Raw genomic sequence first — 14,532 nt, forward strand, 5'->3', positions numbered from 1 at the left:
ATCAGAAGCTTTGTAGAAGTGCATAGGCTCACCCCAGAAATACTGAACCAGATGCACTGAGGTGGGACTCCACACATATTTCTGAAAACTGCTTCACATTCTAAAATAAGCTAAACATTTTACACTCTGGTATATTCCATTGAGACCAGATAAATCCTCACAAGAGAGGAAGTAAAGCACATACATGTTCAGAACTGCCCTTCCCGTCTTAGCTTTCATTTAACAAATCTTATGAAGCACCTACACTGCGCCAGGCATTGCACAGTCCTGGAAACATGATGGTGAGCAAGAAAGACATGGTCCCTGCCCTCAAGTGCTATGAAAGAAACAGAGTGTTATGTGAGAGCAAAGGAGACCTTCTTCAGATGGGCGGTTTGGGGAAGGCACCTGTGAGGAGGGGACATTTCAACAGAAAGCTGAAGGAGGAGAAGGTGCTGACCGTGCAGAGAACTGGAAGTGTTCTGGGCAAAGGGCCCAAGAACAAGGTGCTGAGACAGGTGAGGCCTGTAGTGCCGCGTCAACACTTACTCCACCTTGAAGACAGTCACCTCCACTCCTTCCCAGGGAGGGCCCAGCCCTTCTCTGCTGAGCTTTCTGTTCCTCTTTGCACCTACCGTTGGGACACTTGTCTCTTCATCATAGTTTGTTTACAAGTTGGTCTCCCTGTCTAGAATCACTCTTTGCATCGTGATTGCCCACCTCATTTGCTGGAATACTGTCCTACATAATTCATTCTCTATAAATATTTGCTGCCGGAAAAAAGAAAACAGAATCATTCTGTAGAAGCTACAGGACTTTAGGCAAGTCTTTTAATCCTCTAGGTCTCAGTAGACTTATTTATAAATAAAATGGGGGAATGATATCTGTCCTGCAGATGTGTGAGGGTTAAAAGAGATAGCTTACTCAGGGTGCCTCGCAGCAGGGCGGGCACACAGTAAGTGCTCGAGAAATGTTTGTTGAGGCGTGACTGACTATGTGAGTGACTGACTATATGATTTAACTGGTAATGAGAAAGTTGGGATACTTGTGCAAGGTTCTTGGAAATTAAGCTCTTCATAATATTTCATTAAAGCTAAAACCAGAGCCGTGTTTACTTTCTGACACCGAGGACTGGCTACTCTGAATGTGCTTCATAATTTATGCCAAACACAGGTGTGCTGATGTGAAGAGCTGCAGGTTGAGTTCAGGTTCTACTCACTAGGTATGAGACCTGGGTCAAGACCTTAAGCCTCAGATGTAAAATATGTTTGATAACTATACCTATAAAATAGAGTTTGGCCCTGTGATACTATACTAAAGTTGGAGACATCAGTATGAACTCATGTCCACACACACACACACACACACACACACACACACACACAGACAGATGGGTAGATTCATGGCTTACATACCTACAAATATACTTTACTAAACTCTCCTCTAGGAGGATCTAGAAGCAATGCCATCCTAGTAACAACAGGCACACCCAGCAACCAGATCTCAGTTTCTAAACACCATTCCCCAATAAAAGGAACCAGGTCACCTTCGAAAGTGGTGGATTGTAGGGTTGGGGCAGGAAAAATACAAGATGACCCTGGATCATCTGGCATTACCAGAAAGTAAGGAAATTCTAAAGAAAGAAAGGAAAAAAAGAAGGAATGAAGAAAGGAAGAAAGAAAGAAAGACAACAAGCAAAGAAAAAAAAAAGGAATGGAATGGAGCTGTGTCAAAAGGACCCAGGGCAACCCGAAAGAGCTCCCAGTGGCCAAAGCTGAAAAAATCTGAGCAAGAAAATAAGTAACGTGGTACTGAATTATAACTCAAAGTATGAAATACATGCACACAAGTCTATACTGACATAAATGAATAACTGGATACATAAATAGGGAAGGGGAGATATATCTTTGCAGAAGAATTCCCAATAATATACTCCCTTCTCCAGGAGGTGGGCTTAGAGCCCCCATCCTACTGAGTGTGGTTTGGACTTAGTGACCCAGTTCTAAAGAACAGAGAAAAGGAAAAGGGAAAAATAGTGACTTTCCCATGAGGAAGCCTGGCAAACACCACCTTAACAAAGTGATCAAGGTTAACGTCCCCCTGGATGTCATGTGGGTATCAGGTACCCCTGATAAAATGTGATGAGAAGGGCACTTAACCTCTGTGGTGTTCCTTCCAAAAAAAAAAAAAAAGACTCTGTCTAATCAATATAAAAACATCAAACAAATCCCAATTTGAGGGACATTTAATGAACATACTTAACCAGTACTCCTGAAAACTGTCAAGGTCATGAAAAGCAAGGAAAGAATGAAAACCCATCATAGACTAGAGGAGACTAGGGAGACCCTAAATGCAATGTGTGTCCTGGATTAGATCCTGGAACAGAGGAAGGACATTAGAGGAAAAACTGGTGAAATCCAAATCAACTTTGAAGTTTGGTTACTAGTCACGTACAAGGGTAATGTCGGCTTCTTTAGTTTTGACCAAGTAATGTTAAAATGTTAACATTAGGGGAAACTTGGGTGAGGGTGTGCTCTCTATGGAATCTTCACAACTTTTTTGTAAACCTGAAATTATTCCAAAATAAAAATCTTATTAAAAAAAAAAAACGGAGTTTGGGGGCGATTAAACGGTAAAGCACATTGCAGGCTCACAGAGCGCAGCACGTCATTATGAACGGAAAGGCACTGTCCATTGTACAGAAGGAAATTCAGTGATTAGTAAATCTTAGAAAATGTTAAATTTCCTATCCCTCTATAATTTTTTCCTAAACCCTATTACCTCCCATTAAAAGAGACACCAGATATTTTATCTGACACTTAATGTTTAAAAAATATAAATTCCTGAGGTCAGATTGTTTATTCCTCAGTTGAACGAGAATTTGTCCTGTGTCACTTTCTCATAAAAAGTGCTAACTTTCTCCTTATGTCGGCTTCCTGGTAGTTTGATTCCAGGGAAACACGAATTCCGTGTACATGCACACACGCCCACACACTCAGCACTGGAGAGCTTCTGGTTCCTGCAGAAATCGGATTTACTGTGGGAAAAGCTGTCGCAAAGTCTGGATTGCTTTCCTAAGGCAGCAGGTCTCTTTTGCAGTCGTTTAAATGGGTTGGAGGCCCCAGGGAAACAGAAGAATCTATCTCCACTAGCGCACACATTCTGAACATAATTCTCTTGTAATGTAGATCAAAGTGTGTGAAGTAAGTCTTGACTATGCCTTAGAGATGTTGCTAAATACGGCCCGTCCCTCCAGCTCAGGGTTGGTGAGGAAGGAGGTCGGTTCAAAGCCACAGAGTCTGCTTGGGGATCTCAGAGTTAAGGGACCCAGGAGGGAGCAGCATAAAACTGCGGAGGCTCCAGGCTGCACTAGGCCCAATCAGGGCTCGTACATGGTAACCCTCTGATCTAAAAATGAGAGGTTTAAAGCAACAGGGCACACGTGAAGAAACCACATACAGTTTTCAGCTGGAGAGCTGTGGTGTCGGGATCGTGCTCATGCACATGCACACTGGCAGCAGGCAGGGCCTTGCTTTGTGTGCAAATGAGAGGAGGAATGCTATAAATAATCCCCCCAAAGTAGCACAAAACCATCTGGGTGGTCTTTACAACACAGTCTGCACTTTTCCTTTTCCTCTCCTCTTCTCTCTCCTCCCCTCCTCTCTCCTTTCTCCCTGTCTTGTCCTCTTCTTCCCTCCACTCCGCCTATTCCCACTCCATCCTCCTCGTGCCCAGTGAACACTGTAGACTGTTTCTTGCTTCAATTAATGATGGAAGGAGTTTGTCATTTTTGAACGCATGGTAGAGAAGGATATGGAGATGTGACTAAAGGACTGGCGAGAAGCAGGCTGGAATTTCAGCTTTGCTGTAGATAATGAACACGGGTTCGTTGCAGTCCCTACATGCTGTCCCACCTTTTGCTTTTGGCCCCACTAAAGTCAGGCACCTGTTGCTCTGCACTGCGGGGCTTCGCCCCTGCAGGCCCCTGGAGCAGAGAGACCCCTTTGTCCCTCTACTCCATAGCATGCATTTCTCAGGGACGATGGCTTGCATCATACTGCATTTTACTGGAATCTGAAACACATGAAAAGCAGGACATTGAGGGTGCAGAGTCCTGCTTGTGAGGAACTAGCTGGCCCAGGAGCAGTGGTTTGACTCAGAATACCAATACCCCAGGGGTATCAGTAAGGCACAGAGCACAGTGGTAAGAACTTGGCTTTAAGGACAAACAGACCCAGGGCTGAATCCTCTCCTTGCCCCTTACTAGCTGTGTCACCTAGGCAAACTCCTTATCTTTTAGTCTCAGTTTCCTCATCTGCAAAATAAATACACCCCCAAGAGCACTGCTAAATGAGATCACGTATGTAAATTGCAGTGCCTGGTACATTACTCACATACCACATATGTGCCTGGCAAGATGGAGGCGACAGAGATGGGCAAGATGCAGAGCTGCTGCCTGCTATATTTACATTCTAATAAGGAAATCTATGTAAACTTAATATCTCTGTGACTCCCTTTCCTCATCTATAACGTGTGGGTGACGACAATGCTTATTTCATAAGACTGAATGATTAATATACATGAAACATTTAGAAAAGTACGGGCACATTGTAGTACTCGAAAAGGTGTTTCAGGCTGTTGGTTGAGAGGAGAGTTAACATTTTGTGGAGAGGATTAAGAGTTATTTTACAGAGAAGGTGACAATGAGATGAGCTAGAAGGATCGCTTGGTGTTGACGGGGCATTCTGGGTAGAAGGAATGATTAAGAGGTGCAAAGGTGCAGGGTTGGGAAGGTTGAGATGGGTTCAAGGGGGAGCCAATCACTCCTTTTGGTCTACAGCATGAGCTACACAAGGATAATAGTAGAGGTCCAGGAAGGCTTTTTGAGAATCCTAAAATGCTAAGTGAAAATGTGTACTTAATTGTGCAGGCAATGTGGAGGTCTTAGGCTGGGGGAAATAATATGATTAGAGGTATGCAACAGGAAAATTAGTGTGGCCATGAAGTAAGGACAATTAGAATTTCCATCAGCAATGCAAATGAGAAACTAGTGGCACGTCGTTTATTCATTCGACAAATATTTCTTTGTTATGTATAAGGCACCATCCTAGACATTGAGTATACATAGATGAACAAGATAGAATCTGACCTCCTGGAGGTTATAGCCTAGTGGGAGAGACTCACAGATGATCATGCAGGTATATCATTCAAGACAAGGCAAGTTCAAAGAAAGAAGCTACAGGAGCTTTGACAAGAAGAGTGTGTAAAAGGAGTCAGGGATGGCTTCCTCATCCTTCAGGCAAAGATTTTGGGGTGGACAAGATCATATCTATTTTATAGAAAGACATTTCCGGCATCCGTATGGAAAATTTATTGGAAAGAGGTCAGGAGGGCATCCCTGGTGGCACAGTGGTTGAGAGTCCGCCTGCCGATGCAGGGGACCCAGGTTCGTGCCCCGGTCCGGGAAGATCCCACATGCCGCAGAGTGGCTGGGCCCGTGAGCCATGGCCGCTGAGCCTGCGCCTCTGGAGCCTGTGCTCCGCAACGGGAGAGGCCACAACAGTGAGAGGGCTGCGTACGCAAAAAAAAAAAAAAAAAAGAAAGAAAGAAATAGAAAGAGGTCAAGAGCAGATTTGGTTGAACTAGTTGGGAAGCTATAGCAGGAGTAACATCAAAAGATGATTGTGTGAAAACTTCATGCAATGATACTGTTACTTGTAATAACACAGATGACTCTCACAGACAAAAGAAACCAGACACAAAGAAGAATATACTGTATTCTTCCATTTACATGAAATTCAAGAGTAGAACTTTATATAAATGAAGTAATCTGTGGTGGTAGATTTCAGAATAGTGGCTGTATTGGCGGGGGGGTTATTGACTGGAAGGGTCATGAGGAAGGCTCTGGCAGGCTGGAAATTTTATCTGTATCTTTACTTCTAATTCACACCTGCTTTGTAGGTGTAATTTGTGTGCCATGGGAATGAAAAGTAGGTCTGATATGTACCATTTAAAAAAATGCATACTCAAAATGTAATGTTAAGGGGGAAGAGTAGGATAAAAATTTGTACATATAACATTATCATAACTCTCAAAGAAATTAATATAATTTATTTAAAAATTAAGAGGAAAATATCCAATATATATATATATATATGTTTTTTTTTTTTTTGCGGTACGCGGGTCTCTCATTGCTGTGGCCTCTCCCGTTGCGGAGCACAGGCTCTGGACGTGCAGGCTCAGCGGTCATGGCTCACGGACCCAGCCGCTGCGCAGCCTGTGGGATCTTCCTGGACCGGGGCATGAACCCGTGTCCCCTGCATCAGCAGGCAGACTCTCAACCACTGCGCCACCAGGGAAGCCCTCCAATATTTTAATATTGGTTATTTCTGGTGGTGGGATTTTGGTGGACTACTGTGAAGAGATATCCCGAGGGTATTTTCAAGAAACATTGACACAAAGGTTGAGAGACCAACCAACCTCTCTGAGCAAAGGACAGGGATGTGAATCCCATTTCTGGTCTTTCTCAGGGGAGTGACTTTCAGCACATTCTGTAACCTTTTTAACCCTCAGTTTCCTCAGTCTTAGAAAAGGGGTCATAATGGTGCTTCCACACTGGGGCTATTTGGGGGACTAGACAGGATGAAGCATAAGTACAGTGAATGCTCAGTAAATATCAGTTATTGCTATTAAAGGAAATTGTGGAGGCAGAAGAGGATGAAGCTGTCCACATTTGCACCAACTGCCCCTCTTTTCTGTGTCCTCCGTAGAGATGGAGGCTGGCGATGGGATTTGAGGAGGAGGGTGGAGGGACCAGGGAGCACGCCCAGCTGGGGTGGAAGCTGAACATTTCTGAGATGAAATCCTCCGACTTCCTCCCAGCCAGAAATGATGGTCGAAATGTTCCCAAGTTGGGAATTGAAAAGGGGGTGGTGATGGGAGGACAAGGAAATGCTATTTCGAGTATAAATTCTACAGAGTATAAAAATAAAGAATGTCATTTTAAATGGGATAGTTTAAAGTTGAACATTTTGTGACTATGTATAGCTGTGAGTGTGAAAATATATAAAATGATGCTATTTAAGGAAATCACAAAAACCCATATCACTTGCCTTTGTACATAGAGACACGTTACTTCTGTACATTATCAAACAGTGAATATTATTATATTTGCATGCTATTTGAATACGTGGAAAAAATATTTTAATTAAAATTAACTCTTCTAGAAGTCAGTGGAGACCACATCTTCTCAGGTAGAATTAAGGGAAATTTAACTGGCACTTAGTCAATAATCGAGGTAGCATGAAATGCACATGTACCCCAGGTATTTGCATCTCTTTCTTCCTGCTCAAGGAGACAGCCTTATGATATTTACTATTACCAGTAACCCAAATCGTGTTCATTGGTTAGGCCAAAAAGTGTTAAAATGACTTTATTTCAATAAGAATAAAAAGGAAATTACAAATAAAACAGAAGCCTGTTGTGTTATATATAGAAAGACTATAATTCTGGGAAAGGGGGCATAGAATTTTATTTTTTTATTTTACTTATTTTGTTTTATTTTATTTTATAGGAAGTTTCTGAAAATCATTATTTTGAGGCCTAACCAGATCTAATATCATACTCTCATTCATAGCATGAGCAGGAAATTGTGTCCACATTTGTCTGTTTCCATCTGCATTCCAATTCAGAATTGTCAGGACTTCCCTGGTGGTCCAGTGGTTAAGAATCTGTCTTGTAATGCAGGGGATGCCGGTTCAATCCCTGGTCAGGGAACTAAGGTCCCACAAGCCGCAGGGCAACTAAGCCCACACACCGCAACTATGGAGCCCACATGCCACAACTAGAGAGCCCTCGCACTGCAACTAATGAGCCTGTGTGCCACAACTAGAGAGAAGTCCATGCACTGCAATGAAGAGCCCACACGCTGCAGTGAAAGATCCCATGTGCCGCAACTACGACCCGATGCAGCCAACAAATAAATACATAAATAAATATTTTAAAAAATAAATAAATAAAAATTAAAAATTGTCCAACATGATATAATGCACACACGGTATTCTGAAAAGCTACCTCTGAATAATAATGATATTGGTAATAATTATATTAGCTACCATTTTTATTAATATTTATTTATGCAGCAGGTATTGTGCTAAGCATTTTATATATATTAGTTCACCTACTTCCCCCAACAAATCTATGAGGGAGGTTTTTTAGGTATATTTTTAGACCAATTTTATGGGTGAGAACAATAAAGCTTAGAGTAGGGGGAACAACCGCCCAAGTTTTCCCAGGATGTGGGACTTCCAACTGCTTATACCAGGAAAGTCCTGGGCAAACTGCATGAGTTGGTCACTCTATAAAAGTAACTTGCTTGATTTTTAAAGGGTAGAGAGGGATTTAACCTCTTCTCACCTTGGCTGGTCAGATTTCCTGTGTACTGCCGGCCCAGCTCTAGATTACAGTCTAAAATAAACAGCAAAGACGTTCTTTGATGGCATGGGGGAGGGATCTAAGTTGAAGTTTGGGAATATTATTCCAGGCGATGTAATGGAAAATGTCATTTTTCCAGTCCCTGTCCCCAGACCACTGAGCCAGTGAAGCTGAACCTCCCTTTACCAGATTTCCAAAGGGCTTGCATATCACCATAATCTGGCATTCAGAATGAAAAAGCACTCACCTTGGGAAGGGGATAGAGGTGACACAAGGGTTGGCCAGGGTCCTGTTTACAAAACTCCAGGGTGTGACACACCACATCAGCATTTACATCCGCTCTGAGCCTGGAGGGAAATAGGGCAAAACAAAGGATATTTAAAAGCTCTCAGGCATTAGGAAACAAAAGCTATTTCAAAAGAAGGTCAACTCCCAGAATGAATTCTAGTATGGCCTTTGAGTCCAGTTCCATGCAGCTGCTGGATCATAACGATTTCCTGCCACTTGCTTTCTCCTACTTTTAGAATAAGGTCCTGGGGGTGGGGAGAGACGACTCACAGCACTGAGCTGTGAGCCGGCCTCTCACACGGGCACTGTGACGCTTTTCAGGAGAAGCCGCAAATAAAATTGAGAAAGGAAAAATGGACAGAGGTGTAATTTCATGGGAACAACATTATTTTTTTTTAATTTATTTATTTAATTAATTTATTTTTGGCTGTGTTGGCTCTTTGCTGCTGCGCGGGCTTTCTCTAGTTGAGACGATTGGGGGCTACTCTTCGTTGTGGTGCGTGGGCTTCTCATTGCTGTGGCTTCTCTTGTTGTGGAGCACGAGCTCTAGGTGCATGGGCTTCAGTAGTTGTGGCACGTGGGCTCAGCAGTTGTGGCTCATGGGCTCTAGAGCTCAGGCTCAGTAGTTGTGGCACACGGGCTCAGTTGCCCAGAGGCACGCGGGACCCTCCCAGACCAGGGCTCGAACCGTGTCCCCCGCATTGGCAGGCAGACTCTCAACCACTGCACCACCAGGGAAGTCCCAGAACAACATTTTAATGTTTACTGAGCCTTATAGCAAAAAATCTTTGATATAGCCTTAAACACCTAAAATTATCTTCTTAGATGTAATCCAAATCACCTCTTTTCCTTTTAAAGTAAATATATTTATCTTTGACTTTTTCCCCTGAGTATGGTGTAAGGATAGTGCTCTTCAAACATTTTGGTTTATGTCTGGGTTTGAAGGGGTTAAAACAAACCTTCCATATTCATTTTCTACATGCCACCCCCAACACTCTTAAACCAAGAAGAATGAGTATAATGTGCTGCTTCAAATGAAGGAACAAATCATGTGTGGACCTTTAGTAACTTTTCCAAGTAAACTACTGACTCAAACTCAAATCAAAACAACAAAAACAAAGACTCCAGAAACATACGTTGGTAATATCTAGAGACTAATCTTGGAAGGACAGTTATAGATTCTAGAAGCTATTTTGAGGGGTTTCTTCTCAACTCACAAGATCACTTAACTGTCCCCCTTCACTTGTAGGGGTGGGTTCCTGGCAACTGTGTATATACTTCATATCTCCCACCAGTTGATTGGTCCTCATTAGACTGCAATTCAAGTAGGACCAATCAGATTCTCTCTCAGGGAAATTTGGAATTGGTATTAAAAAGTCTGACTTCATTCTGGGCTGTTCCAAGAATAGCAGGAGCTATAGTGACTGGGGACTGTAATGTCATTTCCTGCCACGAGGACAGAGCATTTGGAAAGCTAGTCTGTAGGATGGGGTTCAGGCGGCAGAACCCAACGTGTGCAGTGAGGAAGAGACTCTGTTCCTGGTGACTTCCCAGTCCTGTTTCCAGCTCTGTCTGAAGCCTGGATATTTTCCTGTCTTTAAGTTCCATGACATGCTTTAGGTGCCCTTGTAATAAATCTACTCTAACACGCTCCCCCTCCAACTATTACAGTGACTATCTCTACAGCTACTACAATCACTACCACCATTCTTCTCTCCCTGACCCTTCTCCTCTTCCTCTTCCTTCTACTTCACAAGCAAAGCTAAGTTGTTTCTGTCTTTTTGTTTTTTTAGACTGAAGGCAGTCACAGCCCACGCATGGGCCAGCCCTTGAAGCATTGGTGAGCCTGGCAATGCTTGGCCCTGTGACCAGGGCCTGGATGTAAGTCATTGGATCTGCTCCCTGGCTTCACTCCTATTTCTGCTTTATTCCTCCAATAACCATTCCAGCGACCCTCCATTGTGTTGTCCACTCCTCCAAGGGAGTTTTATACCTGGACATGCAGAATAAAAAACTAGATTTAGAGACATAAAACAAAAGCAAGGTGCAAACAAAACAAAATAAAACAGAAACGCATCCTGGTTTCACTTAGTGTGCATAAGTAGCACTTTTAATAGTTGCTGAACATCGAAACATCTTTAAAAGCTCTAATAATCTTAACTTTGGACTGCCAAGCAAAAAATGCGAGGAGGGGCCTTGAGTCTTAATTTATATCATGAACCTTCTTGCAGAAAGAACTGCCCCAATATTAATGAAAAGCCTATCGGAGAAAGAGAGTCCATCTCAGAGATCTTTAAATATTTTGATGTGATCCAGGAATCCCATTCCTGGGCATCTATCAGGAAAAGATGAAAACTCTAATTTGAAAAGACACATGCACTCCAATGTTCATAGCTGCACTATTTAGAATAGTCAAGATATGGAAGCAACCTAAGTGTCTATCAACAGGTGAATGGATGAAGAAGATGTGATATGTGTGTGTGTGTGTCTATACACACACACACACACACACACACACAATGGAATAAAAAAGAATTAAACAATGCCATAAAAAAATGAAATAATGCCATTTGCTGCAACGTGGATGGACCCAGAGATTATCATACTAAGTGAAGCAAGTCAGAGAGAGAAAGACAAATGTTATATGATACCACTTATATGTGGAATCTAAAAAATAGTACAAATGGACTTATATACAAAACAGAAACAGACTCACAGACATAGAAAAGAAACGTATGGTTACCAAAGGGGAAGGGGGAGGGATAAATTAGGAATATGGGATTAACAGATACACACTACCATATATAAAACAGATAAACAACAAGGTTTTACTGTGTAGCATAGGGAACTATGTTCAATATCTTGTAATAAACTATAATGGAAAATAATGAAAAAGAATATATGTATAACCAAATCACTTTTCTGTACCCCTGAAACTAAGACAATATTGTAAGTCAACTATACTTCAATTAAAAAAAGGGAAAATATTTTGATGGTCACTAGTATGTGAAAACATAGGCTGGGATCATGGCTTTCAAATCTCATTCCAGCTGAATGAGACTAACAATGTGACTGGCTAGATGGCTTTTCAGCTTCTTGTGAGCATCTGAGTTAAGACAGGAAAACGAGCTCATCATGAGAGTCATCTGCTCGGCCCCAGGGTTCCTTCATAGGAGGTGGAGGGGAAGGTAACGTAAAGGTGACTAAGCTGTGGAACAAGCAGTTTGTGACACACAAGGTCCATTACCAAAGTAATGCCTACCAAGGGTCAGTAAATCAGGAGAGGGTGGCTGGTTTCACACATCTGTTCTCAACTTAATGGTTCATTTATTTAATTGATGACTGCTGTCTTTGGGGAGATCTGGTATTTTGTGGACTCAGGAGGGTAATAAATAGGGCTCTGCTTAATCTTTTTTTTTTTTTTTCAACCTAAGGCCAATATCCCATCTGTGGCAATTCAGAACCACCAGAGCTAACTCATCATATGGTGTCCAAGATCTATTCTCTTTCCCCTGCAAACAGAGCAAAATTTCAAGTAAGTGAACTTGAATATGGGAGTGAGGACCTCATTCAGCGAGTGAGACTTGGGTTCTCTGAACTGAAAAATAGAAGAGGGGAAGTGGGTATGTGGTTTCCCTCCCCAATCCTCTAAGATCAGAGCTTTATCATCAAAAGACTGGAATTGAGAAGCACCCCTTTGCACAAGAATAGAAAGTGCTGAGCCTCAGACATCCAGACAAGTGTAAGACCATGAAATGTGCAAGATGCAAAGAAGTGGCAAAGTAGCATGTGCGCTCTTAACCAACCTTGGGACAGAAGGCTTAGGCTATACATAATTTGTGAAATCCTTAGGAAATCTCCAAACCCTTAATAACTATTCCCATCCAACATTGCCTTCCTTTTCCCGGAACTGCAAATAAGACCAAAATAGTCACATTTCAATTGACATCCTTTACTACCTTTACAGGTAACAGAGTTGTACAGGAGTGAGTCACGTGGGGAGGAAGCTTCAACACATTCGGCAGAGCTAACTAACAAGTTTAATTAGGATCATGGTAGAAGGAAGTCAATGCTGATGACTCATCATCATAAATCAAAAGAAGGGAGCACGATCAGGGTTAAGTTTGAACAGACAGGTAGAGTGATAGCTTATGGCAGGGAGCAAGGACAGAGCCTTTCACACAAGGAAGCTCTCAGATTTAGACCTTTGACATCACTTTCAAAGGAGAATTTATACATTAATATATAACCACAGAGATACACTCACAGCATTGAAAGAAGATCTTCCTCATACGACTTAACACTTTTATCTCACTTCTGGACCACACACTTTGGAGTGTACTAGGAATTTAATCATTTCTATAAATCTTGTCATTACCTTGTCAATGGCTCAGTTGTATTATTGTACTTTATATTTTTGCTATTTAAATATACGTTAGTTACCTTTAAGTTGTACCAAAATTGTTTTAAACCCTGTTTTGCATTTTTCTTCTAAACATGTTAGTAGTTTAGGCCTCTCCTGATTTCTGAAATCTTATATTCCCTAAGTTTGAAATATAAGATTTTATGATTGAGAGCATAAATAGATACCATGAAGCAAGGTGAGATGAACAGAAGACTAGCATCAGCTTTGCTATGGCAACCTCTGGCACAACAGAAGTCTAGACAAGGAAGACCGAGCACGTGGTCACTGGCTAGGCTTGGTTGCTCCCGGAAGTAGCCCCGCCCTGCCAGACCCAGGTTCTTGGGCTAATGAATGCCCGAGTACTCAGGTGTCCCACTTCCTAACAACATCCTGTGGTTCGCCTGTGGGTAGGAAATGTAACTGCTGAATAATTAGTCCATGAATCATTGAGAATTGACCTATGAAATAATGAGGAGGGATGCCCTCTGGGTTAGGAAACATTTAGTATTGGAAGCCTGAAATTCAGGTAAAACTAAATCGTAAGGTTGTCATGTTCAGGGTCTACATCAGCCCAGAACTGCATGTGATTGATTAAAATAAGCTGTAAGCATATATATGGAATTTAAGAAAAAAAAAATGTCATGAAGAACCTAGGGGTAAGGCAGGAATAAAGACGCAGACCTCCTAGAGAACGGACTTGAGGTTATGGGGAGGGGGAAGGGTGAGCTGTGACGGGGCGAGAGAGAGTCATGGACATATACACACTAACAAAGGTAATAAGGTAGATAGCTAGTGGGAAGCAGCCGCATGGCACAGGGATATTGGCTCGGTGCTCTGTGACAGCCTGGAGGGGTGGGATAGGGAGGGTGGGAGGGTGGGAGACGCAAGAGGGAAGAGATATGGGAACATATGTATATGTATAACTGATTCACTTTGTTATAAAGCAGAAACTAACACACCATTGTAAAGTAATTATACCCCAATAAAGATGTTTAAAAAAAAAAAATAAAAATAAAAAAAAAAAAAAATAAAATAAGCTGTAAGAAGAGGCCACCATAGGAAGAGAAATTGCTACCAGCAAACAACTAATATGGGTCCTGGAAAATCACACACAAACAAAACTAATAGTGGACGGAACCACAAAGGGGGATCATTTATTATATCTATCTTTCTTCAAAGTGGCCTCCCCCATACTAATGAGAATTAGTCACTTATGACTCTCAAAGGAAAAACTTTCTTCCCCTCCCCACCACCTATTCAGCCTCTTTCAGTGGCTTGCCAGACCCATTTTTTCTGTGACTGTTTTCCACTTACTTCTCTGGTTCCCTGATCTAGGCCCAGGAAAACCTCTCTGGCCAAGCTGATGTTTCCCCCAGAGCACCTGGCTCAGACTAGGTGTGTAAACAGATTCATTGAATAGGCTAAAT

General features: G+C 42.1%; 1 protein-coding gene across 1 annotated transcript in view; it reads right to left on the reverse strand.

The window, feature by feature from the left end:
- Positions 1–14,532, reverse strand: part of AOAH (acyloxyacyl hydrolase) — a 170,942-nt gene that overhangs the window by 133,158 nt on the left and 23,252 nt on the right. The window contains exon 4 of the mRNA XM_060019946.1: positions 8,660–8,759. Coding sequence (XP_059875929.1) covers positions 8,660–8,759 — 100 coding nt within the window. The remainder of the gene's footprint in view (positions 1–8,659; positions 8,760–14,532) is intronic.

The sequence above is a fragment of the Delphinus delphis genome, chromosome 9, assembly GCF_949987515.2.
Source record: "Delphinus delphis chromosome 9, mDelDel1.2, whole genome shotgun sequence".
In the NCBI taxonomy this organism is placed as follows: Eukaryota; Metazoa; Chordata; class Mammalia; order Artiodactyla; family Delphinidae; genus Delphinus; species Delphinus delphis.